This window comes from Engraulis encrasicolus, chromosome 23, assembly GCF_034702125.1.
Source record: "Engraulis encrasicolus isolate BLACKSEA-1 chromosome 23, IST_EnEncr_1.0, whole genome shotgun sequence".
NCBI classification, from domain to species: Eukaryota; Metazoa; Chordata; class Actinopteri; order Clupeiformes; family Engraulidae; genus Engraulis; species Engraulis encrasicolus.
The window spans coordinates 12,438,509-12,464,363 of record NC_085879.1 but is presented as its reverse complement, the minus strand read 5'-3'; the positions used below and the strand labels follow the sequence as shown (position 1 = coordinate 12,464,363).

General features: G+C 41.9%; 2 protein-coding genes, 1 long non-coding RNA gene and 5 other non-coding genes across 8 annotated transcripts in view; 2 read left to right on the top strand and 6 right to left on the bottom strand.

Moving 5' to 3' along the window:
• Positions 1 to 106: 106 nt before the first annotated feature.
• On the bottom strand, positions 107 to 14,375 carry LOC134440604 (eukaryotic peptide chain release factor subunit 1). Its single transcript, XM_063190724.1, has 11 exons — positions 14,243 to 14,375; positions 13,764 to 13,866; positions 11,451 to 11,626; positions 8,506 to 8,645; positions 8,073 to 8,211; positions 6,215 to 6,405; positions 4,678 to 4,807; positions 2,999 to 3,175; positions 2,169 to 2,233; positions 1,912 to 2,059; positions 107 to 1,487 (listed from the first exon to the last, which is right to left on the bottom strand). Exons 2-11 carry the CDS (start codon positions 13,847 to 13,849, stop codon positions 1,405 to 1,407), a joined length of 1,335 nt encoding a protein of 444 aa, XP_063046794.1. The 5' UTR covers positions 13,850 to 13,866; positions 14,243 to 14,375; the 3' UTR covers positions 107 to 1,404.
• On the bottom strand, positions 2,504 to 2,631 carry LOC134440720 (small nucleolar RNA SNORA71). The gene has a single exon (XR_010033018.1). It is a non-coding gene; the product is annotated as a small nucleolar RNA SNORA71 (small nucleolar RNA).
• LOC134440719 (small nucleolar RNA SNORA71) lies at positions 3,806 to 3,933 on the bottom strand. Its single transcript, XR_010033017.1, has one exon. It is a non-coding gene; the product is annotated as a small nucleolar RNA SNORA71 (small nucleolar RNA).
• LOC134440721 (small nucleolar RNA SNORA71) lies at positions 5,593 to 5,720 on the bottom strand. The gene has a single exon (XR_010033019.1). It is a non-coding gene; the product is annotated as a small nucleolar RNA SNORA71 (small nucleolar RNA).
• On the bottom strand, positions 7,053 to 7,180 carry LOC134440718 (small nucleolar RNA SNORA71). Its single transcript, XR_010033016.1, has one exon. It is a non-coding gene; the product is annotated as a small nucleolar RNA SNORA71 (small nucleolar RNA).
• Positions 11,066 to 11,193, bottom strand: LOC134440706 (small nucleolar RNA SNORA71). Its single transcript, XR_010033005.1, has one exon. It is a non-coding gene; the product is annotated as a small nucleolar RNA SNORA71 (small nucleolar RNA).
• A 3,427-nt stretch (positions 14,376 to 17,802) lies between the features above and the next one.
• On the top strand, positions 17,803 to 22,009 carry LOC134440123 (uncharacterized). Its single transcript, XR_010032912.1, has 4 exons — positions 17,803 to 17,914; positions 19,360 to 19,449; positions 21,767 to 21,811; positions 21,940 to 22,009. It is a non-coding gene; the product is annotated as an uncharacterized LOC134440123 (long non-coding RNA).
• A 449-nt stretch (positions 22,010 to 22,458) lies between these two features.
• Positions 22,459 to 25,855, top strand: part of LOC134439465 (NLR family CARD domain-containing protein 3-like) — a 4,241-nt gene continuing 844 nt past the window's right edge. Inside the window, exons 1-5 of the mRNA XM_063189357.1 lie at positions 22,459 to 22,505; positions 22,653 to 24,462; positions 24,670 to 24,840; positions 25,380 to 25,553; positions 25,839 to 25,855. The exon at positions 25,839 to 25,855 is cut by the window's right edge and continues 148 nt beyond it. Coding sequence (XP_063045427.1) covers positions 22,727 to 24,462; positions 24,670 to 24,840; positions 25,380 to 25,553; positions 25,839 to 25,855 — 2,098 coding nt within the window. The 5' untranslated portion in view covers positions 22,459 to 22,505; positions 22,653 to 22,726. The remainder of the gene's footprint in view (positions 22,506 to 22,652; positions 24,463 to 24,669; positions 24,841 to 25,379; positions 25,554 to 25,838) is intronic.

Genomic DNA, 25,855 nt, shown 5'->3' with positions numbered 1-25,855 from the left:
TCAATGACACTAAAACATTTTACGATATCAGCTGGCAAAAAGCCAATCTGAAGACATCTACATTCACACTACAAACCTATCTAGAAATCTGCACAGGAAATTGGTGTGATACTTCAAATAAAAAGCAGTGCCTGTTTTTAATTGGATGGCTTAACATTCCAATATTCCAAACAGACAAAAAATAAAACCATTCATTTCACAATCAAGTTCAATGTTGACATATTGTGAAGCAGGCACACAGTTTGACTCACCCAAATACACACATCACCCACCCAAGTAAGTGAGCATAAAAACAACCACATACGTCATATCTGAATTATTTTTATAGAACCCTTGCACCTTCAAAATGAAAACAGCAAAAAATCAAATTTGTTCAGGGAACAGCACACTTGAAATGCATTTCATTGAAACATAGCTGATTCCCCATTATTTCTGCTATGCATCGCCAGCTACATACGGTAATGAGTATTCACATAATGGGCTTCCCTCTGTACGAGCTCAGGATTGTCAACAGACTGCTTGTTGGTTGGACAGAGAAGATCTCACTCTTCCGTTTCATTGGTCATGCAGCATTGCTGGCAAGCCATCCAGTTGAGAGAGGGAAAGGAGGAGGCAGTTGGGAGAAGGAGAGTGGGGGGTAAAACAGGAGTAGATGAAGAACAATTGTATGTTTTGGTTTTTTTTTGTTAAGCAGTTCAAATTTAATACTTCTTTGTCCCCCATTCGCTACAGAAAACCAGGTAAAAATAAACAAAATCAAAAAAAAGAGAAAAAAAAATCCTTAACAATCATAAAATACAGCAGCATTGGTTGCCTGTAAAAAAAGAGAGAGATGGAAATAGAAATGCAAAAAAACAACCAATGGGGAACAGAAGAACCTGTCAAGGGAGGAGGGACATAAAGAAAAATATATAATATATAATATATATATTTCTGTATAAGAGGAGCAAGTCCAACATTTTTCCAGATGAGTGGTGGTGGGTGCGGGGGTCATGAGTATTTTGGGCACGTGCTGTTGCAATATTTAATCTTTTTTTTTTTTAAAAGAGAAAAAAAGAAAACAAATAAACAAAAAGTTGATACATTGAACTAAAAAGGCGAGTTCAATCCAGAGTATTCTAAGGCTGGGGCGTTAAACTTTGTTACTCATGACTGGGTTCTCTCTCTTTTCTCTTCCTCTCCGTATGCTTGGCAGGCAGCCGCTCCTCTTCAGCATATGTACTTGTAAATATGTGTATCTGTGTGAGTGTTTGCAGTTGATAAGGGGTCCATAGTCTCTCCCTACTGAGAGACTTGTTTATTTCTCTCTCTCGCTCTCTTTAGCTCTCCACGTTTCTTCAATTAATTTCTTCTTCATCCATTCTCTTTCTTTATTTCGTCTCCCCCATGTCAGTCCCCGACTACCTAGTAGTCATCCAAATCGAAAAATTCATCGTCATCTCCCTGGTACTCCATGCCCTGGAAATCCACCCTGTACCTCAGAATCCCTGTAGCGGAAGAGAGGAGAAGGAATGACACAGAGATGATTAGGTATGACAAGCGAAAGTACAAAGTAATATCACAAATTCCTAACAGCTTAGGGCATAGAAAAAAGTAAAACTAAAAAGGAAAACAATAAGAACCCATGTGCTGCACAATGCTTCAACTCCATTCCACCCAATTAAGTGTCCCTCAAGCGTTCTCTAGACTTTCCCAAACTCTGTATCCCTTCTCTCCAACGGCTTCAATTTAAAGAAATGGCAGGAGCCATTACGGACTACATTCATTTTATTAAAACTTCTGCAAAAGTCCTCACTATGTTGTCAGAAATACTTTAAACACACAATTCTGTGGGAGCTGTACAATAATAAGAGTCAAATTCTGGAGCACTAGAAATGCTGGGTAAAAAAAAACCCTTAAGATTTAACCTACCGCCGATTCCACCAAAGCCTTTGACAAACTGCGATCCCTCCTGGCTCTTGTCCGTGACAATTTCCAGCGTGGCTCCGAACTTCTTGTAGCTGTTGGCGAACCATTCCAGCAGAGGCATGCACTCTATTAGCTCGTGCTCCTGTCCTGTCTGCACGAACACACGCACACAAACACACAGACCACAGAGCCATGTCAGAGGCACACTCACCCTTGGGAGTTTTGGAAACACAACTCAAAAGAGTTATTCACACACGTACCTCCTTGTCTGTGAAGTGAGACTTGTCCTTCTCCTGCTCAGGTGTCAAATAAATGGTTTTCTCATCTAAGAAGACAAGAGAAAAAGGGAAGAGTATACTGTGAACAAGTCAAAGTCAAGACTAGTTTAAATCCCATGCTTGCATCCTTTTCTCCCAGACCCACACCCATTGTTGTCTCCAAGTACCCCCTGGCTATTATACATTTGAAAAGTGGAAAAAAAGAGTGAAGTGCATTCCAAAGAATGCTTATAGGGTACAGGCTCAACATACAACAAAGAAGCAGCACAAGTATTTATATCTCTGTGGCTTTTCCCTGAAGCTACAACGAGAAACCATGTTTGAAAGATACAGGGTTTGGAGGAAATGGAAGTTCCAGCAAACACGGGAATAGACTTTCTATTCTCTCTTCCTGCGTTATCAATGACCTGGCAACCGACATGCCAAAATCACTTTCGATACAGGGCGTTTTGGCCTCCAACATAAGCAAACTAATACAAAAATGTGTCATTGGAGAAAATATTTTTCCTCCTTACCACTTAATTACAAATAATCTCCTTAAAAACGTGCTTTGACGTGTATGCAGTCCTTGGTTTGAGAATTGTATACATAAAAAAGCAGACGAAATGTGTAATTTTTCAGCAAGGAATTACATTATAATTTCCAAATAAAGTGTATTTAGGAAAAAAAATATGTAAAACAAAATGTTTCAGCTCATGCTTGTCTGAAGATTTTCCATTGAATACAACTACCAACCCAGAAGTAAACATACATACAGCACCACTAAAAGGATGGTCAGTATTTGAAGGTGAGGTGCGGCTGTCAAAAGTTACCATTCTCTGGGCTGTTGTTCTGCTCTGCCCCGTGGAGTCTCAGGATGTATCTCATGGTGTCCAGGTTCTCGTAGACGATGAGGATCTCTACGGCGCCCATCTCCAGGGCCTTCAGGGTGTCCTCCACGCCAAAGCAGTACTTCCCCGTGTCCTGGCTGATCTCGTCGAAATACCTCCCTATGGAACAGGAGAAACAGGAGTGAGAGGATAATCAGGGTTACTACAGGTTTACAACTTCAGTATCTCACTGAAACACTGTGTTGTGACAGGAGAAACAACAGCTAGAGGTTGGTATAAATACCCAGAGTTAACAGTTTCCTGATATTAGAAAAAAATACTTCTACAGCAGAAACCGTGGGGGATAGGGAGTTACTACAGGATTACAAGTACTATGTCTAATCAAAATACCTCCGTTTGACAAGAGAAACTAGAGAGGGATATTGGTAACTTACAGGTTTGCACAAGCTCAATATACAAACAAAAGTCTTCACACAACATGTAACAGAATTCAATTACATCGAAATATCTCCCTGTGATGGTAGAATAAATAGCAAGAGGTTGGCATGACTAACCAGGGTAACTGGAAAATATAAAAAAGTCCTACATCACAGTTTTAAATCCAGACTTACAGACTTTTCTTTACCCTTTACTTAGTTACGACGTGTTTATTTATTGAGGTGCATTGAAATGCATCAGCCTAGCCTTATAGGGTTGTGCAAGTTACATTTGAAAAGTCAGACGACTTAAAATCAGAATTTCATGCTCCTTTCTTGGTCATACCGGCCAAACAAACAAAAGACATAAACATGTTTGAAAGATACAGGGTTAACAGGAAATGGAAGTTCCAGCAAACACGGGAAAAGACTTTCGATTTTGTCTTCCTGCGTTATCAATGATCTGGCAACCGTCATGCCAAAATCACTTTCGATACAGGACGTTTTGGCCTCCAACATGGTATGCAAAGTCAAACAAAAATGTGTCAAATGGAGAAAACGCTTTTCCTCCTTATTATTTAATTAAAATGAATCGCTAGTCCTCAAAAACCCTGCTTTGACATGTATGCAGTCCTTGGTTTGAGAATTCTATGAAAAAACGCACACGAAATGTGTCATTTTACAGCAAGGAATTACATTATAATTTCCAAATAAAGTTTATTTATCAAAATATATATATAAAACAATATTTCACCTCATGCTTGTCTGAAAAGTCAGGCGACTTAAAACCAGAATTTCATGCTCCTTTCTTGGTCATATCGGCCAAACAAAACAAAAAAAGACATAAACTAGACCTGAACAAAATGTATTTTTCCCCTCAGCAGTTGGGTAGTTATTAAATGCCGATGTCACTGTTGGGCCGAATGTTCTGTGATCATGGTGCATCCACAGGAGCTTCAAACGTTGCCAAACTTTGCTGCTAATTTCACTACAAATTGCCTGGTTGGGACTGACGTTAGGATAACACCACTGAGCCCCCACTGTGTCTGCCTCCAAGCCCACTGCAGGTAGAGCCAAAATTCATGGCTTGGAAATTCTCGACTGTGTGTAATCCAGCCAGGTTACTTTCCATGACAACGGGCCTTTGGTCTCAAACCGCTAGTATGCATGGTGGCTTTAGCGTAGGAATCATGAAGACACAACCTGACATGCAAAAAAAAAACCACACACACACAGAGCACCTACCAATGAGTTTCTTCTCCTGGATAAACTTGACGTTGGACAGCACTTCTGCGGATAGCTCGATAGCTTGGTTGAAGCCGTTCTCTCCTCCGTACGAGATGTCTACCAGCTTTAACACTTTCGCTTGTAACCTCTGCAAGTGAGACAAAAAAAAAAAAAACAACTAAGAACAACACACATTAGACAACCACAAAACAGCTACCAAGGGGTAAGGCCTACCTCTGAAACGTTCCAAGTGCAATCACTTGTAATGAAATAACAAGCCGTGTGGCCAATAACTACAAACACCCATCAAAAGAAAGCTGGCGCGTGTCTAGTTGGCAGACAAATGACTCAATAACAACGATTCGGCTTTTGCTTCCATAAACACGTACAAAAGGGAGAGATTTGAAACGGCAAAGTGCTACACTAAACATGTCAAGTTTTTTCGCTTACAAGGGACCACTGTGTCTGGGTGTCTGACCGCAACCACATAAGCGCAACATGGGGAGCGCTAAACTCAAGAATTGCTAAAGCAGAGTTCGTCTAGGTTCAGCTTAGTTTTGAAAGAGCTGTACATTTTGAATCAGCCTGAGGCAAAAATGAAAATAATACGGAACTGTATTGTATACATTAGGCAAAACCCACAGTGTCAAAACAAAAGAACAGATGATTAAAAAGTAAAGGATTCATACAAAAACAACAAAAAGAGTGAGCTTTACTAATCTAAAAGTCTCCGGCATCAACCTCGTAATGCCTGCGTAGTGCATACTCTGAATGTTCCCACAGTTTTGAAAGTCGCTTTGGGTAAAGGCTTCTGCTAAATTAAACGTAACGGGAGGCCACACCCCACACCCTCACTTCTGCAAAGCAGAAAATGCTTATCACTCTGACTTCTACTGGAAGCTACTACAGCCAAAAGAAGAAACAAAATATAAATGTTTGAAAGATACAGGGTTTGGGGGAAACTGATGTTCCAGCAAACACGGGAAAAGACTTTCGATTCCCTCTTCCTGCGTTATCAATGACAAGGCAACAGGCATGCCAAAATCACTTTCGATACAGGGTGAGTTTGTATAGAACTATGAAAAGTTAAGTTTCTAAATCATGTTATGATGGGTTTAAATGCACACTAGAAGTTTTAAGCTACACACTTCATAATCTTGCACCATCAACATACTAACATACCTGTCTGACTGAGCTTATTCTTTTAAGTTGGGAGAACCAGCCAGAATCTTGTACCAGGGCGAAAACAAAAAAAGTTTTGAGTCTGGGGCCACAATAGCACCGGGTCGAACATGGCTGAGCTCGGTCTTAAAGACAGCAGAACCTGCCACAATTCAGTGCCAGGGTGAAATGTAAAAATGGGTAACAATAATTAAAGGAAAAGAGGAGGAAATCTGGGCTAAAAAATACAAATGTATCTGGTCAAACATATCCGACTGCGCTCTGATGTCGGCAGAACCATCCAGGATCTTCATCCAGGGCAACATGTACAATGTTTTAATAGGAAATAAAGGGAGGGGGGAAATAACTCTGGAGCCTGGGATCCCAAACGTACCGGGTCGAACATGTCTGACTGACTGAGCTCGGTCTTGAAGTCGGCAGAGCCGGCCAGCACCATGCCGGCCACGTTGACCTTATCGTTGGACACGAAGAGCTGCACCGCTGTCTCCGCCACCTTCCGCACATAGTTGTGCCGCTTCTCCATCCTCAGACGGGCAAAACGCAGCGCAGACTGCCCTCCTCTGCCTGGGGGAGGGAAGGACAGAAGGAGGGATGGAAGAGAGAGAGAGAGAGAGAGAGAGAGAGAGAGAGAGAGAGAGAGAGAGAGAGAGAGAGAGAGAGAGAGAGAACAAACCAGACATCAGTATTAAAAACAGCAGGACGAACAAACCGCCATGTGTTTACAGCCTGATATTCAGGGTTACTGGTTGCTGCTTTAAGACGCATGCCAGGGGCTGAGCAAATGCCTAAATCCAGATCAGACCGTAGCAACATTCTGGTGTACCTTTAGGAACAGAAAAAATAGAGCCAAAAACCCACACACCTGATTAAACACACTGATATCCAGAGAGGAGCGTGGCTCATTCACTGGGTAAGGCTACAGCTGTTACAACACTTTGCTGCGAGGGCTTTATTTTCCCCAAGCACAGAGACCGCTAACATCTCCATTTACGTCGGAGTCTACACAATTCACGGAGTCAATTCTGCCCTTGGACAGGGTTTGTGTGTGTGTGTGTGTGTGTGTGTGTGTGTGTGTGTGTGTGTGTGTGTGTGTGTGTGTGTGTGTGTACGCCCTCTCCCCACCCAACCACTGCAATGCTGAAAATGCTAATCACTGTGACTTCTTTTGGAAGCTGCAAAGTTAAGTGAAGGATCAAAAAAACAAAAATGAATGTTTGAAAGATACAGGGTTTGGGGGAAACTGATGTTCCAGCAAACACGGGAAAAGACTTTCGATTCCCTCTTCCTGCGTTATCAATGACCAGGCAACAGTCATGCCTTAATCACTTTCGATACAGGGTGAGTTTCTAAAAGCACGAGTCCATGTGTAACCGAGGTCATCCACCATCTGGGCCTCGAACTCACGACCTTCCAGTTCACGCTCCAGTTCGGCACGTGAGGCACGGGTACGTTACCACTGAGCTAAAAGGTGTAGGCTCATGGACTGAGTGCTACCAAATCTGTATGATGCTTTGCTTGTTAGCGTCTGTTATACATGCAAATAGTAGTTTTGGTTACAGCCCAGTGTTCAAGTCAATCTCAAAACATTGAATGGTCTTCTTTGAACCATGTAGGTCCCCACTTGCATGAATAAGTTGTTTGAGTGCAGTGTAAAGCATTCTAAATGTAGAAGAAAATATCTTGAATTTGCAGGACAAAATGAAGGGCAGTGGAAAATGATGACTCAAGTAGTTATTGAGCCTCAGGCCCACGACTGTGCCAATTTCATTTTGACACATATATACTAGAATATCTTAGAGCAGGCCTGCCCCATATTGCCTGCGACTGTGACAGTGCACTGAATTAAGTGTTCAGAGTCAAGTCTGGTCATAATGTCCTTTCACAGTTCTTCCTAGTCCAGCAAAAATGAAATCTTGTAACAATGAAGAATAAATACTATGCATAGGACGGTGGTCTGACTGTTGGTGACAAAGAGTTCTGTAGTACACAGAAGCGTTTGAAAGACTCCCATTGATCCCACAACAAGCAACTTCCTGTCTTTGGTCTTTGGAGGTTTGGCCACCCCGTGAAAACTGCGAGCTTGTATTGATGACATCATAAATAATCCGAAGTCCTACAAGGGCTTTAGAACACTGGTGAGGCATTGAATACATTCCTTAAAGGGTGCTTTGGTGGTCGATAAGTCTGTGTAGAGATGGTGAAACGGTGGGCCCTGAAAAAAAACACCTTACCGTGCTTCTTGGGGAGATCCACGGTGAATTTGTGTAGCACCTCCCTGGTGTTCCCTTGCAGGGTCCCGAAGAGTGCGCCGCTACCATCAATAACAATGAAGCCAAACTTGCTGTCGTCGGACAACAGTGCTGTCAGCGCCTGCAGGGGGGGTGGGGGGACAGGAGAGAGAAACACGAGACACGCAGCAGAGATTACCACAGGCTTTGGCTTTAATAATGAACAGGAAGATGAACTCAAGAGAAGAATGTCGACAGCTGCCAAAGCAAAGGCAAAGAAACACACGTACATACACAGACACAGACACAGACACACACACACAAGCACATAGCCTACACAGCATACTGTAGAAGGCACAAATTCATTGGCACGCACACACTCCCTCACACTGGCACGCACACACTCCCTCACACACGCACATGGAGCCCCTCTCACCTCGGTGTGGAACTTGTTGTCGCAGAGATAGAGAGAGGTGTTGATGGGTTTAAAAGGCTCAAAGTCAATGTTGACTTTCTTCTCCTTGCCCTCCTCCGTGACGATGGTACCACAGTACACCACCAGACCATTAGGGGGAACTGTGGGGGGAAAAGAAGAGAGATTGTCAGCACTTTGGAAGGAAGGAAAAAAAGGTGGAAGAGTGCAAGCAGAGAGAGTTTATGGGTAATACGAGAGAGGAATCTCGCTACTTTTTCCGGGTGGTACTGTCCACTAAGTGGCGCCATCCAGACAGCGCAGAGGAGCGCCAAGGAGCGCAGAGGCTGTTGAAATGAATGGGGTTGCATGGAGCTCAACCACGATGCTGCCATTGCTTTGGGAGAGAATTGGTATCATCGTTTCATTTTATTTTTCCAAAAGGCAGGATAGATTATCCTTTCAAACAGCAGTTAGTTTGAATGTTTAAACTTGCTGGATCTTTGTAAAATACGTCTTTATTGTCAATATGACGTCACGAGTGGCTTCACACACTGCGTTTAGATTGGTCGGCCGGCTGCATTGCTGTGATCACGACGACCGTAAAGCAATTTTGTTAGCAAGATGCTAGCGGAGCCTGACTCATAAATGCCAACGCTGTAGGAAATCAGAAGGACATAATTCCCAGGTTATTGTACATTTCATTGAAATTCACATTGGTTTCTCAGAACTTACAGTAATATTGTCAAGTTTCAGCAGACAGCGAGCACAATTGTCAGTTATTAGCGCCAGCCTTATGAGCTCTGCTGTCTCGACAGCGCTCCCTAGGTGAACTGCAGGCACGGGTTTGAGGGCGAGATTCAACACTGTATGTAAACCCACTGTGGTGCAAGAGTCAACCACAGACCACTGCTGAAGTTACAAAATATACACACATCCCAGTTATGATTGCTTTTAGACCCTGACTGCCCCCATAATCCTTTCCTATGAACAGGTGTAGTTGCACATAACTTTTCTGAGTATATTTTTGACCTCCCTGAGACAAAAGGCAACCTCCCTATCTGTACCCTGTCACAATCGGTCTGTACATGCTCCGTCTTCCTGTTTAAAACAAGGAAGTTCTCCTTTTTTCTTTATCCCCATCACCACGTGCATGCCCTAATGGACGTTCTACAACAATGAAACGCTTTTTCAGGGTTTCAATAAAAAGACATTTCAAGACATTCAAACTTACAAGACCAGGCCAAAACTGACTGGCATCATAATGTGTACACATTGTACAATACGCTACTAAAATAGTACAGTCATTCAGTAATAAAGTGTCGTAGTGGATAGGAAGCGCGGTCAATAGCCTACATGTCTATTTTCCTAATATCTGAAAAAGACATAAATTAATGTGTGCATGGAACTTTCATTGAAACAGTAAATTAATCCAAAACGTGCAAGTCACCTTTGCTGTAACTCTGGTACAAGATCTGTGTGTTATAAGCATGGCTAATATCCTTTGATTCAACTAATAACTAACTGCACTTAAAAAGTGAGACACCTTTTCACCTTTGTTACAACTCAGGTATGGATGAGCCTGTGTCCGTAAACTTCAATTAATAGTAATTTAAATGATATCGGGGGCTGGATAAAATGGCCTCTATTAATGTTATGCAACTTCACATGAAATATGACATATTTTGTAAAGGAATCTTTACAATTAAGTTATATTCAGGGGACCTAGAGAAGGTGGGGACTGTTTTAAAGGTGTCCACATTCCATATAGGCCTAAATTGCATGGGGAAGTCCTGATTTGTGTTCATAGTACGGCCCTCGGAGGACTTTTATGACCCTTGTAGGAATTTGAAGTGGCCCCTCGAATGAAAAAGGTTCCCCACCCCTGATTTAAACTAATACTACTAATTCAATCAATTAGTTTAGCTACACTAAGAACGAACAAGTCACTTTGATTGTAACGCTGATACAGATTTGGTAAAGAGTGGAATACCTGTTAAACTAAACTAATAATTTTTATCTAGACTAAGGGCGCGATCAAACATTTTACATTAGGAGGCGGATGTGTTCTATTGTTTGTCAATGAAAATGAGCGGATTACGCGTCTAATATCAGCGCAAAGCGGGTTGCGTATTCTCCGCCTCTCCACGCTGGGCGGATTGAGTTGAAAAAAGTTCAACTCAAGGCAGATAACCCGCGGCGGATTTCCAGATGTTCGATAGGAGACCGTTATCAACATTCATATCAGATTCACTATCCAACGTTAGGAGAGCAAGAAAAGAGCTTGTCTTCTATTCATTTTACATAGATGAATGGACAAAGCATTTTGTGTATGTTTTCACAACACCACCGATAAGGCTACGTTGCGAGTGACAGTTGAGTCGTTACGTTGCCTATTCACCGCATTCGAATGGGCAGTGGATCCGCGCTTGGTGTAGTCACTTCTGATTAATCAGCTGGACGCGCATCGCAGATTATAGGCAGAAATCCGCGGTCTGTATGATCGCGCCCTACGGCCATTACATGTGACTTCTTTTGGAAGCTGCAAAGTAAAGTGAAGGATCAAAAAAACAAAACAAAAAAATGTTTGAAAGATACAGGGTTTGGGGGAAACTGATGTTCCAGCAAACACGGGAAAAGACTTTCGATTCCCTCTTCCTGCGTTATCAATGACCAGGCAACAGGCATGCCTTAATCACTTTCGATACAGGGCGATTTTCTAAAAGTACGCGTCCCTGTGTAACCGAGGTCATCCTGAGCAGTCCACCATCTGAACTTCTGCTGTAGGGACATGACAGCATGTGGTATGGGCATGGGTACACTTAAGTAAATCAATAAACTACACTACCAAAAAGCGGGGCACCTTTGTTGCAACTCTGCTACAAGGGGGGTTATGACCTCTGTTCCTTTATTCTACACCACAATTTAAACCAACACTAATTTTAGGTCCACTAAAACAAGCCAGTCACCTTTGTTGTAGAGTTTGAGCCTCTGCTGTACAGAGGTGATGGCTCCGAGCACGGAGAGCCTGTTCACTCTGCTCTTGATGTTGGAGGCCGTGCCAAACTCGTCTGCCAACATCTTGGACACTCTGGAGATCTGATCCTTGGGCGGGATGATGAGGGAGATCATACTGGTACCATTCCTGTTCAATAGATGAATGAGGAAAGACGCAGAATTAGATATTATTTATTACAATTTTTAAGTATGCAAGTTATGGTTATTATTGTTCAATATCAATGTTAATAATTCTTGCTTTAATGGAGAGATGCCAAGAATGCTGTGTGTCTAGGGACCAGTCTGGGGACCAGACAGTGACTTATGGGATGTCAGTTAAGTGCAGAGATGTTCTTGGGTGTTAAATTTCTGATATTACCGATACTTCATGCAACTGCATACAAACTTGGATGGTACTCAAGACATTGCCATCCACACTGAAGACGTGCTACGTCATACTTACACAACCAAGAGACATTAACTTTTAATAATCTTATTTTAATTATGAAACAAATTATTGCTGCTGTGACAGCAACAGCGTGAGAGGTAACTTTCATAGCAATTACTCCAGAGAAAAAAAAGTCTCAGATTAGTCCAGACATGCCTATAAACCTGTGTGTAATTACAAGGACATTGTTTAACTTTGGACTACAAACCCATTTATTGTACATTTTTATACTAATTATAATCCAAAAGAGAAGGGTGTATTACTACAAAGTTTGCTTCAGCACGCATGCATAAGTTTAGTGGCACACTTGATGGTTATTTGACACCTGCTAGTAAAAGAAGGGACCCAAAACTATGCTTGGTCAAAACTAGGTCACAAGACCAGCCAATTCATTGAATGGAGGTATGACATAACATAGTTTGACGCAGAACACATCTGCTATAGCACATAGTGGATATAGTTCACAACAACACAGCCCTGACACGACCTTGCGTGAAGGACTTCATAATAATGACTCATTGTACCTTCTCTACACACATGCTACCCGTCAAAAAGGAGGTGAAACACCGGTCTCGCTGACGTTGCATTTACGCACCAGGGAGACCTTTCCATTGTGGAGCAGCTAGCACTGTACCACCGTCGTTAGCCAGTAATTTCATCACCTACAACCGTCCTGACAATGTTGTACAATGGAAAATGTACCCCTGACAATCACAAGCTTGTCAGGCTTGTCGTGACTTGTCGTCCTTTCTCTTTGTTTGGTTTAGGCAGTTTCGGGTTATAAGAACTTGCCTCTTAACATGCAGACAAAAATATTTGTCTGACAGTCCCAAAACATACTTCACATTGGTAATTAAGTCCGAATAAACAGCACATATTCGAGGGTAGCAGTAATACATCTGAACATCTGACACTTGACCACAAGTGAGCAGAGAGATCCACGTTTATGGCCAGGCGACGGCATAATTATATCTGGATAACTTAGTGATATTTCTGGAAGGCGTTGGATTCAATGGAAACTCAACAAAAGGGATGTGTTCTATTACTTCCAATTTACATTTTCAGGGTGAGGACAACTACACAAGTTTCCCAATGGGTAATGCTAGTATATGGAATATGCTCTTCTTGAGCCATGGTGCTACAATGTATTCATGTTCAAACTTGATGGGTATAAAAGCAGCATACTTTAACTACAAACCAGGTTGATTAAAACCGAATGCCTTGCTTTACAAGTCATATTAAGGGACCCAAGGCCACACGACCAGTTTCTGCCGGTGTGACAAAAAAGCGTGCAACATGCGACGAGATTGTCACCACTGAAGCTAGTTCTGCCGACAGGCTAAAGGTAGCTACGCTAACATGGCGCAATTCATCTGGCAGCATTGCAATATCACACATACGCGGTGATAAACGACATGGTCATAACAATGCTGTGACAGCTCGCAACTCCAAAACGAGGGTTTCATGCGAAATGGGCAAAGTTAGCGTTAATTGAAAGACCACAGCGTGACATGAATCGCGTGAAAAAAGGGCCTCCATTGGCCTCTCGCGGCCCTCCATACCTAATAATCATCTTTATGAATAAAATAGCCCCAAGCATGTCAATGTAAACAGTATCAACACAACCTTTGTCCAGAACACCACCAAACAAGTCTAATCCAAAATCTATACCATGAAGTCTCGTGGCTGCACCCCACTCGCCGGTTGCCTACTCCTCCCAAATCCAGGGCCCTTTACAACAGCTGAGTTCTCAGTCTGCCCGTTGCACGATTTCCACCAACAAACAATGTTGACGAACCCAAACAGCATACATCATTATTTTTGTTTGTTTACATACCCTCTGGCTGCCTCCAAACTTTTGATCAGCTTCTTGATTTTCCATATCTCCACGTTCCTGTCCGCCGCGCTCGGATCGTCCGCCATCTTTCCTGCTGTAATCGCTAAGGAAAAATGAACACAGTTTATGTTAAAACAGCACAACTATTGTCGATTTACTGTCATAAGAGCACGGGTTATTGACCAGATTAAGTCAACGGTGCAGAGTTTCACGTATGTCCACCATCTACCCTAATATATTTAGCTACTTCCTCGCTGGTCTCACCTGGAGTAGACAAGAGCCCGGGATGAAAAGACCCAACACCGGCTGACGGTGTCAGTAAAGTGCGCGGCAAAACTAGGCCTCGTTCTCCCCAGGCCCTAGCGTCCACCCCATTGACTACCACATTTTCTACCAACCTTTAGTTTGCTTATCAACCGTGTTGTGCGTTCAAATTATACATTGACTTGTTTGGCACAAGAACTAATACAAATATTTACCTTCTTCGGGCTCCGCCGCACCACTTGGGGGTTTTCTGCGCTACGGACGCCGCGATTTTGTGTCGTTCGTCTGCTATGTGACGTTGCTTCTCCTTGCCGGTTCCGTACCACGGGCAACGCGTGGTGCGAAAGAAGAGTTCACATGTGGGAGGTGGATCTCAGATTTTCTACTTCCTAGAAACCCACATAGAAACGCTACGATAGCCCACTGTAATTGGTCAGGCTGTGAGCTCGTCAGGAAACAAAAATTGATGGGCGGGATGGGCGAGATTTTGCCTCACGGGAGTTGTAGTGTTTTATGCAGTTATAAAATGTGCAACACATAAAACTACAGTGTTGTGTCCTCAAGTGCCACTAGGTGGCATACGTGGCACCAAAAGGACTGTACAGTGACATTGCGGGTCAGAAGAAGACTCTACTCTACAGATACCGGTCACGGACCTTACTTACTCCTGCTTACTGTACACTGTTCTATAACTTTGCGATTATTTAAGTAAAGTTTTATATTTTATACATAACGCCTCTTCCTTTATACCCATCAAAACACAACATACAGCATTATCGTTTGATAGTCTCTGTAATACAAGAAGTTTTTATGTGATCTATTATCTGTATGCTTCAAGTGGAAGGGGTCATAAACACCCTTGTGCCTTGGTTATTTGAGTGGCAAAATATTGTGAAAACAGCAGCTTAGTAGGCCTATGTTATCATAATATGCCCAGCCCACTTTGTTGACAATGGCCTTTTTTTGGTAGGCCAAGACACCTGATATCAATCAGTCAGGAGGGGAAAGGGTTAACGAGATATGACTCCACCCATTATCACAGCAAGCTGTGCACTAGGCAAGTGGTTCCCAAACTATGGGTCGGGACCCAACCTATGGGTCGCCAAAGATCCACGGGGGGTCGCGAAGCCCTCTTGAGTTTTAAGGGGTTTAATTTTAATACCATATGTAGCCCATGTTGAATAAATGACAAATGCATAGAAGCAACAAAATTTAAGTGCTACATTAAACATTTATTCTGTTTTTGAACAAAGACGAATTGAGGAATAAAATGATGACTAAAATGAGTTTTCGGAGGAGACAGAGCGTATCAAGTGACTTCCTCTCATGCGGGCGCTGGGTCACCAAAGCTTACAATAGTAAAAGCATGGGTCCCTTAAGAAAAAGGTTGGGAACCACTGCACTAGGCTATAGAGACATCATAAGAAAACCAGAGCCTAGAGGGACTTTGGTGAAACAGGTTGTAGCCTACAGACATCAGAATGCTCAACAGAATGGAAGAAAAAATATGGAATATGGAGTGATGGTAAGTAGACTACTTTAATAGGCTCAATGACAGGAGACCTACACCATAAGTGTACTCCATTGTGATCTGTACTGTAATAGGTAGGCCTGTATCATATTAGCCTACTTTATCATATTACAATTCAAATCCATTCTCATATGTGAGAATGCTGTTCATTGACTTCAGTTCAGCATTCAATACCATAATACCACAACAACTCATCAGAAAACTGGACAAACCTAGTTTCTTCACCTCCCTCTGCAACTGGCTGCTGGACTTCCTGATGCAAAGACCACAAGCAGTACGGGTAGGGAACAACACCTCAAGCACCCTGACCCTGAGCACGGGGGCTCCGCAAGGTTGTGTTCTCAGCCCCCTGCTGTTCACGCTGCTGACACACGACTGCACAACGACCCACAGCACTAACCATCTAGTGAAGTTTGCGGATGATACAACACTGGTGGGCCTCATCACCAAGGGCGATGAGACTCACTACAGAAAAGAAGTAGACCTGCTGGCCAGATGGTGCAAAGACAACAACCTCCTGCTGAATGTCAACAAGACCAAGGAGATTGTTGTCAACTTCCAAAGGGTCCAAAAACAACTGCCACCACTGATCATCGACGGCGATGCTGTGGAGAGAGTGAGCAGCACCAAGTTCCTTGGAGTGCACATCAGCGACGACCTCTCTTGGACCACCAACACTACATCACTGGCGAAGAAGGCCCATCAGCGTCTCTACTTCCTGCGCAAACTAAAGAAGGCAAGTGCTACACCCTCCATCATGACAACATTCTACAGAGGAACCATAGAGAGCGTCGTGTCCAACTGCATCACAGTGTGGGGAGGAAGCTGCACGGAGAAAAACAGGAAGACACTCCAGCGTGTTGTGAACACAGCGAAGAAGATCATTGGAGTACCACTCCCCTCCCTGCAGGACATTTACACCACACGCCTCACCCGGAAAGCACTGATGATCATCAAAGACACAAGCCACCCTGCACACAAACTGTTCAGCCTCCTGCCCTCTGGAAAGAGGTACAGGCGCCTCCGTTCCCGTACCACCAGGCTGGCGAGCAGCACAATGCACCAAGCGATCAAGATGCTGAACACTCAACCCACTCTCCCTCCACTGTCAGCCTCTAGCCAGCAAGGCCACTGACAACCCCCCCCCCATCCCCCACCACCATATCTGCGACTGAACATTCCACCTGCACTACTATACTTGTGACTGAACTTTCAACCTGCACTAACTCAAAACACACATGCACACACACACACACACACACACACACACACACACACACACACACACACACACACACACACACACACACACACACACACACAAGCACACTGCACTAAACCCAAACATAAACACACTGACACACACTGACACACACACACACACAGACACACGAACACACACACAGACGCACACCGCACCTTCTACCTGCACTAAACACATACACACACACACACACACACACACACACTGCTGCTGGTGTACTTGACAGACCTTTTTAATATTTATTTTTCTTCAAAATGCTACTATTACCATGTCAGAACGCTATAAAGGACTTTTTTAGGAAAAGAACAAAAGCACAACAATACCTCTTAATGTATGTCCTCTACAAGTCTTCTGTTGTCCAGTCTTGCACTTTAAATGTCTGTATGAGCACTGTCTATGTCCATACTGTCTTAAGTCCATGTATAAGTACTGTCTATGTCTATACTGTCTATGTCCTTACCTAGATTAGTCTATGTCTGTATGGGAAAGCAAGAAATGTAATTTCAAATTCTTTGTATGACCAGTGCATGTAAAGAAATTGACAATAAAACCTACTTGACTTGACTTGACTTGACTCCATTTTATGATGCTAATTATCACAAAAATACAATTATAATAAAAACCCAATTTTCAACTCACAATGTCTCTTATTCAACCAGATGTTTTTTATTAGGCGATTATTGCTGTACATTCTCAGAAACGTGTGTGTGTGTGTGTGTGTGTGTGTGTCAGGACAATGAACAGTTAGGAGATCCTATGTGATGCAATGAACCTACTTTACTGTATATTTCATCAAGTTTGCATTGGGAGACAGACAATGAAGTTCGATGAGAATGTTGACCAAGTTTCACTTTTCATGTTTGCCAGTGGCTTAGAGATGATGATATCTGAGACAAACCAAACAAACCAGTTTGAAATTTCGAACTTGGACTGAAACTTGCTTCCTGGATAACATATGTGATCGTGTGAGGACACACCAGTCAAATCAGGACACTGGTACATTTTTTTCTTTCAGTTACAAATGGAATGCTTCGACTAACTTTCGGGTAGGAAAAACATGGCAGAATCGAGTACAAAAATTCATGACACCAGGTATGTATTCTAAAAGCAAGTGATAGTAGGCCTACTGTGAGTATACACTCAAATGTTTGTGAGCAACATGTGTGCAATGGAGAAACAGTGTTGTTATTGCAACTTGTTACAACTGCTGAAGCAAAGCCTGCTCTGCCATACCAATAGGCCTACAAAAGGCAGTTAAGGCCTACTGTTTTGTCATTTGAAACGGAAACCTGAATTGCAAGCACCTCTTTTTTAATCTGCATATTTTTCCCTATTGAGGAAATGGGGGGTCAAATGGGAATTACTTAGGCTACCTTAGAAATAGAAGTATGAGGTGGGCTGGCCTTGGTATCAGAGTCAAGCAGGTTGGAGTCTCATGCCAGTAAGAATGGAGTAATTACTAATCTGATAATGTCAGATTAAAATTAGCACTAGGTGCAATGCAATGTTGTAGCAGTAGGAAGAATGGGGTGAGCAGTCAATAGCCTAACCTGATAAATCCAGATTAATTACACAGGATGAGATGTTAAAATTCTTGGCATGCACATACAGAAAACTTAGCGAATGATGAGTGATTAGTTGAATTGGAGCTGATTGGCATTTGTTGGTTGCAATCCAACCCACTCCACAACAATGACATTTGTTGTTTTGTAGGTATTAACAACAAGGGTAAGGTAACTTTATTTGGTAACACTTCACATTAACGTCCTATTCACAGTCATATAAACTTATTATTGATTTAACAAAGCATTTACAAATGTTTGTAACTGAGTAATAACCAAACTACGACTGCACAGTGGAGTGGGAATCAACTTCTACTGTGTGAGTTTTATGTGGTTTCATGCTTTCTGATCTTTGGAGGAGAAACTTCCAGGACCGATGACTGCGCTGTGTCTGCTGTGTTAACATAGTATTTCTTGCGCATTTATAAACATTTGTAAACATTTTGCTGATAATTAGTTCATTATTTACAAAGTGTTTATAAAGCTGTGAATAGGACGTTATTGTAAAGTGTTACCCTTTATTTTGAGGGGTAGGTTGCTGAACCATGACAAGACAGAATTGACTCAACACTGATGGTTTGTTGGTTGCTGGGGCTTTTCCCCCTTCCGTTCAGCAACATTGCATTCGTTGTTGTTGCAGCAGCAACATTTCAAAAGAGAAAGAAAACTTGAATGGTGGTTGAATGTAGGAACTTTGATTAAAATGTATGGGTGGTGATGGAATTTAGAATGCATCCCCTGGCTCATGGGGTGTTGCGACCTTTAATCAAGGCCACCAGAGGCAGCCAGCTATTGGACGATGAAACCTGCACTTGCATACCATGCCCATTTAGTAAGTTGCCCTGTTAGAGCCCCAAGTGGGGTCATTCCCCTTCAGCTTCTCTCTGCAGCTTCTGATGTGGTTTTGATGGAGGCTCTGGCCCCTGATTCAAAATTGTACAACATAATCGTTTTTTTTTGTTGCTATGATGTCAGGTCATCGAAGCGGTCAACGTCCCCAAATCCTAGTCACCTCTCATTGAAAAGTGACCAGTCAAAGGAATGGATAGTGCATTTTCAATCAGAGTAGGTATCTTCTCTTCTTGGTGTTTTGTTAACCCTCCTGTTATCCTTGGGGTCTATTTGACCCCATTCAATGTTTAACGTGAAAAGTACATAATTCTTTTGCTTCATCTTTGATGACTTTTCCTAAATATATGGGGTCAATGTGAAAAAAGTGAAATTTCCACAAAAATGTTTTCCCTTACACATTTTGGTCACATCTGTGGTATTTTAAGTGTATTAAACATGAATGGAACATCCATATTTTGCTAATACATGTTCCAATCTGTCTAGGTTATGTACAAACCCCAACTCCGATGAAGTTGGGACGTTTGGTAAACAGTGAATAAAATCAAAATGGTATCATTTTCAAAACATTCAATCTATTCTTTAGATGGAGAATAGTGAAAAGACAACATATTAAGTGTTAAAACCGAGAAAAAATATTGTTTTGGGGGACATATGTACTCATTTGTACTCATATGTACTAATTTCTAATTTGATAAATCCAACACGTCTCAAAAGAGTTGGGACGGGGATCAGTGAAAGTTAGTAAACATCCAAATAAGATAAAACAACAAAGAAGAACATTTCAAAATGAATTGTACTGACAGACAATATAGGTGTCCAGGTAAAAGATCATCACAGAGAGGCTGAGTCACTCAGAATTAAAGATGCAAAGGGAATAATTACCATAGTTATTACATACATTTTTAAATTCCCTTTGATTTACTACGATTGAGTGTATATAAGACATATTTTTGTTACTAAAATCATTGTGTAGGTTCATGACATCATGAAATATATATTGGCTGTAGTCTCACTCTAATTCCTGGAGTGCTAGAGCTATTGAAAATTGACCATATTAAGAATGCTTAATGCGTGCAAATGATACAGGGGTGTAACATTCTCCTAAGCACCTGAGCTCACTTGAAATAAACCCAGAAGACATGGGAAACTGTCCTATGCTTACAGAAGTCAGCAGAAGTTGTAGAAGTCCATTCTTTTTGACAATAATAGAGCATTGCACATCCTGTGCTACAGTGAAAATGGACCATCCAACTTGTGTTAGTGCTAGCTTCAAAAGTCAGCCTCCATGATGGCATGCGGGTGCAGTAGTGCATTGGTTAAGATGTTCTCACTCATCTGTAGAGTTAAATACAGTGCTGAATGGTATAAATGGGTTTTTTAAACAGCATGAAAAGCCACTCATGCATTATATTTTGAAGGGAGATCTTCGATTACTGCCACATAGTAAGGTCAAATTGCATTCTCTACTATGTTTTAACAGTTTGGCTCCATCATAAGGACCAGCAGGTGATAAAATGGTGGGTTTTTGGTCAAGACCTGTCACACTGTAAGCACTACAGAAAGGAAAACACTGCAAAACATGACAAGGAATACACCCACCATTTAAGCTGGTGAAATCATGTCCAAGATAGGAATTAACACTGTTTTTTATATAAAATCATCTCATCGGTTAATGTATTTAACTGTTAAGTGTTGTCTTTTGTTTTGTTTTTAGTCTTCCTCGACATTTGCTGCCATTTATTGTCCCCGTCCCAACTCTTGAGACGTGTTGGATTTATCAAATTAGAAATGAGTACATATGTCCCCCAAAACAATATTTTTTCTCGGTTTTAACACTTAATATGTTATCTTTTCACTATTCTCCATCTAATGAATAGATTGAATGTTTTGAAAATGATAGCATTTTAATTTTATTCACTGTTTACCAAACGTCCCAACTTCATCGGAGTTGGGGTTTGTAAAATAGATGAACAAAAGTTATTCAGAACATAACATTTTGCTTTATTTAGGGCTCTGGTAACTAACAATATGTATGATGTGGACGAGGGCCAAAACTAACTCAAGGCAACTTTTGGACAGTTGTTGCACATTGTCACCTAGTCATGGATTATGTTTTTTTGGTGTGTGGGCTGTGTGTGGGGGTGCTAGGACTTATCTAAAGGGCTTTTTTATGTCCCCAACAGAGCAACAGTAAATATCTGAGGCATAAACCGGTGCAAAAGTTTTTGCTTCTACTGATTTTGTAGACATTTAAGTGGCTGGGGTCAAAATGACCCCAAGGATCACGGATGTAACCTAAATCTGAGGATAACTGTAGGGTTAATGGTTTCTAAGTTGCATTCAAAATGTCTCAACATTAGTACTCATGATCTAACTGATTTTCCTCCTATTCAGTTGATTTCCCTAGAGCCATAATATCATGTATCATTTCTGGTTTTTCAGGCACTGCATGATAATGTTGATCAGAAATCAAATGTGTTGTACTTCAAGTAACTGAAACTGTTCAAAACTTTGCATCAATGCTTTTCAGGGGGTGTAATAAAAGGCTCTGTACAAGACATGTGCCGACACCAAGGTATTTTTTATTTATGCTATCTCAAACACTCTTATTCAAACATAATGCTTTGAACTGGACTTGAGATTTAATTCCCAAATATGCTATCTGCAATCAGTTACATAAGTTGTTTACTGTTTTGTTCACAGAGGACAGACAGGAAGAGCAGGCTCACCAGAGGCCTACAACTCACTAGGGCATAATTCACCCGGATCACCCTCAACAGAAACAAGTGATTATGCTGACATCGACAGGTATCTAGGCTATATTCCCACAAGTGTACAAGTGTTAATAGCCCACAGGCAGTGGCGTGCACAGATATTTTGGAGGGCAGGTACTGAAGAGGGGTGGTTGGGGACCATGTGGGACTATTATATTCTGTAGAGACTAATATATGGGGGCTTTATTGCTTTTAATACTCTCAAAAACAAGGCATTTTTTTGTCCAGTAGGGCAAATGGACAAGTGCTTTAGCACCACCTTGTCCCTATCTGTGCACGCCTATGCCCACAGGTGTATACTGTACATATTCATAACCCACTATGTATAGTGATGTAAACCAATGTAGTGACATAGTAATATACTATTACATAAAACATACAGCTGTACTATATGCACAGAATCAGTAAATGCGTACTGACATTTAACATTATGATATCATTGCAGCTGTCATGACACACAGGATTTGTGTCCAGAAGATGTATATGAGGGAACTGGTAAGGCCGATGTATCTGTTATAAATACATTTGGATTTCAGTATCCTGAAGAGTAAAGACATGTGTTTGCCATGCGGTAATGGGTTGAGAGTTGAGTTTCAAATCTTTGCAGAGTGAATTTATAATTAATTTTCCTCAACTTTTCAGACAAGATCATCAGCGAGGCCCAACAGAAGCTTAAAGAGAGATATACAAAGCAGTTTAAGTATGTATTTGACATAATGGAAGAACATGGAATACCCAGTCCTCTGAATAGTATCTACACTGAGCTCTATATCACAGAAGGTGGCAGTGGCAGGTTCAACACTGAACACGAGGTGTGGCAACTGGAGAGGGTGCGCAGGCTCAAAGCATCAGCACAAACATCCATCAAATACAATGACATCTTCAAACCATGTTCCGCAGAAGAGAAGAGCCCTAGAACAGTTCTCACCAAAGGGATTGCTGGAATTGGGAAAACGCTCTCAGCAAGAAAGTTCATCCTTGACTGGGCAGAGGAACATGCTAATCAAGACATCGATTTTGCCCTGCTGCTTCCTTTCCGGGAGTTGAATTTGAGGAGAGGACAAGAATGCAGTTTGATGCAACTGATCCATGGCTACTTCCCAGAATTGAGCGATGTGAAGATTGCTGAAGCCAAGGTCATGGTAATCTTTGACGGCCTGGATGAGTGCCGACTGACCCTCGACTTTATCAACCAGAATCAGCTGACAGACATAAACCAACCAACATTAGTGGACGTCTTGGTGGCAAATATCATCAGCGGACATCTGCTGTCCAACTCCTTAGTGTGGATCACATCTCGACCCGCCGCCACCAATCAACTGCCTCCTGAGTGTGTTCAAAGGGTCACAGAAATCAGAGGGTTCAACGATGATCAAAGGGAAGAATATTTTAGGAGAAGGATTCCAGACACATCTCAGGCTGAAAAAGTGATTGAGCATATGAAGTCATCGCGGAGCCTCCACATCATGTGCTACCTGCCTGTGTTCTGTAGCATGTTGGCCAGTGTGCTGCAGACGGTCCTTAACCAGTCAGGCGAAGATCAGGCACCCCCCAAAACCCTCACACAGATGTTCACTCACTTCCTTTTGATCGAGGTGCAGCTCAAGAATGAAAAGGATCACGCCAAGCACCTGACCCCAACTGAATCGGATGAGGAGATCCTGACTAAGCTGGGCAAGTTGGCGTTCCAAAATCTGGAGAAGGGCCAACTGGTTTTCTATGAGGAAGAGTTGAGGGAGTGTGGCATTGACTGTGAGGTACACAACGGTCTCTTTGCACAGATCTTCAGGCAAGAATCTGGAATTTTGGATACCAAGGTCTACTGCTTCGTGCACCTCAGCATTCAGGAGTTCCTTGCAGCTCTATATGCCATCATCATGTGTACAAGACAGAGAGTCAATGTCATGGCGATTGATGAACCATTAAGTCCCATTGACACGCCCATTTCTCCGATAGAAGCAATGCTAAGCATTTCTTTAGATGACCATTGTTGGTTGTCTTTGTGCAAGATGGCGGTGTACAAAGCCTTGAAAAAAGAAAATGGAGAACTTGACCTGTTTCTACGATTCCTTCTTGGTCTCTCGCTAGAGTCCACTCAGAAGATCCTCAGCAGTCGACTCACCTTGGCCAGAATCAGTCCCAGCACTATGGACAAAACTGTCAAGTTCATCAAGAAGAAGATCCGAGAGAGCTCGTCGCCAGAGAGGGTCATCAACTTGTTCCACTGTCTTCACGAGATGAATGACAACTCCATCGTTGAAGACATTCAGGAGGTTATGAGTTCTGGGAAGATGTCGAGTGAAACCCTAGAGCCAGACCAGTGCTCTGCCCTTGCCTATGTACTCTTGATGTCAGAGGAGATACAGGATGTGTTTGATCTGAAATCATACAACACAACAGAAATGGGGGTTCAACGACTAATACCAGTTGTCAAGTCTTGCAAAACAGCCATGTAAGTTCAAGTTGATTTTTGTTGCCACATACACACCAAAATGTTTAGCTCTTTGCTAATAAAATGGTTTTCTACATTAAAATGATTCTTCATTAACATGTTATAACATTCTGGCTATAACAAACTTTAAGTAGTAATGTCCAATGGGCTATAGCCCACTGGAAACTATTGCCCTTTCATCTATTATAAATGCACTGTGTCTCACAGACTTGATGCTTGCAACCTCAGTGCACCGTGTTGCGAGATCATAGTGTCAGCTCTCCAAACTGTCAACTCACACCTGGTTGCACTGGATCTGAGCTACAATAACCTACAAGACTTGACAAAACTGCTTTCATCGGGACTCAGAAGTGAACATTGCAAACTAGAAAAGCTGACGTAAGTATACAAATATATGTGAACAGCACTCTCGAATGCAACCCTGACATTTATTTGATCCAACTGCCCAGCTCTGCATGAACTGTGTGTAATGAGCATGTACGGCTCAAGTCTACCTATCATCTTGAGACCACCCGTGTAAGAATTATACGATTATTTACCATCTGACCCCTGGTTGACACCTCTGATAACCCCTTTCATTGAATGCTGTTATTCATGGTAAACTCTGTACCAAATATAATGATGTTTGTGCTCTTACTGCCAACGGTACTACTACACAATAAAACAATATTAATTCTGTTTCAGAAAACATTTGGTCCCACTTCAAAATGGTGTTAATTTTTGTTAGTCTAACATTTTCAGAATTAATTGTACTCAATATTATGTACATATTAAGAGATGTAGAGTTGAAATTACACTGGCCTCACAGAATTTTACTCTGACTTTTGGCTCCACAGTGTTGTATACGCTTTCCCGATGTATACACCGTAAGATCTGAAATATAGACGCCCCATTTTTTACTATGTATTTCTATTCAGTTTAAGAGTGTGCAACCTGTCCAAAGAGGCCTGCTCAGACCTGGCTTTAGCCCTCCAGTGTCCTCATTCTCTCCTGCGAGAAATGGACTTGGGTGGAAATGCTCTGCAGGATGAAGGTGTTGAGCAGCTCAGTGCTGCGTTTTCGAGTCCACATTGCAAAGTTGCAAAACTGAGGTTAGTGAACAAGGACTATTGCTGAAAGACAACATTGACTCTTTTCATAGCAGGTTTTTAGAAAAGCAGGATGAAGCTGTTAAATCGCAGGCTTTTACATGATAATTGAAACATAAATAATATTATTTGACAACATATTAGGTCAACCTAGCTTATTAGAATTAGACATGAAATTATCATCTATAAGTATTATCTACATTATTATCTTTTGCTTATTTTACACATCTCATATATACTGTGTGTGTTTTACTCTTTTTTTGTCCTCCTTTTTCTACCCTGTTACAGTCTTGGAGACTGCAGGC

Coding starts and splice junctions, on each gene's coding strand:
- LOC134440604 (XM_063190724.1), bottom strand. CDS start 13,849: ATGGCGGACGATCCGAGCGCGGCGGACAGGAACGTGGAGATATGGAAA. Junction 8,212..8,505: donor ACAACAAGTTCCACACCGAG/GTGAGAGGGGCT, acceptor CCCCCCCTGCAG/GCGCTGACAGCACTGTTGTC. Junction 2,060..2,168: donor CTCACTTCACAGACAAGGAG/GTACGTGTGTGA, acceptor GTGTTCGTGCAG/ACAGGACAGGAGCACGAGCT.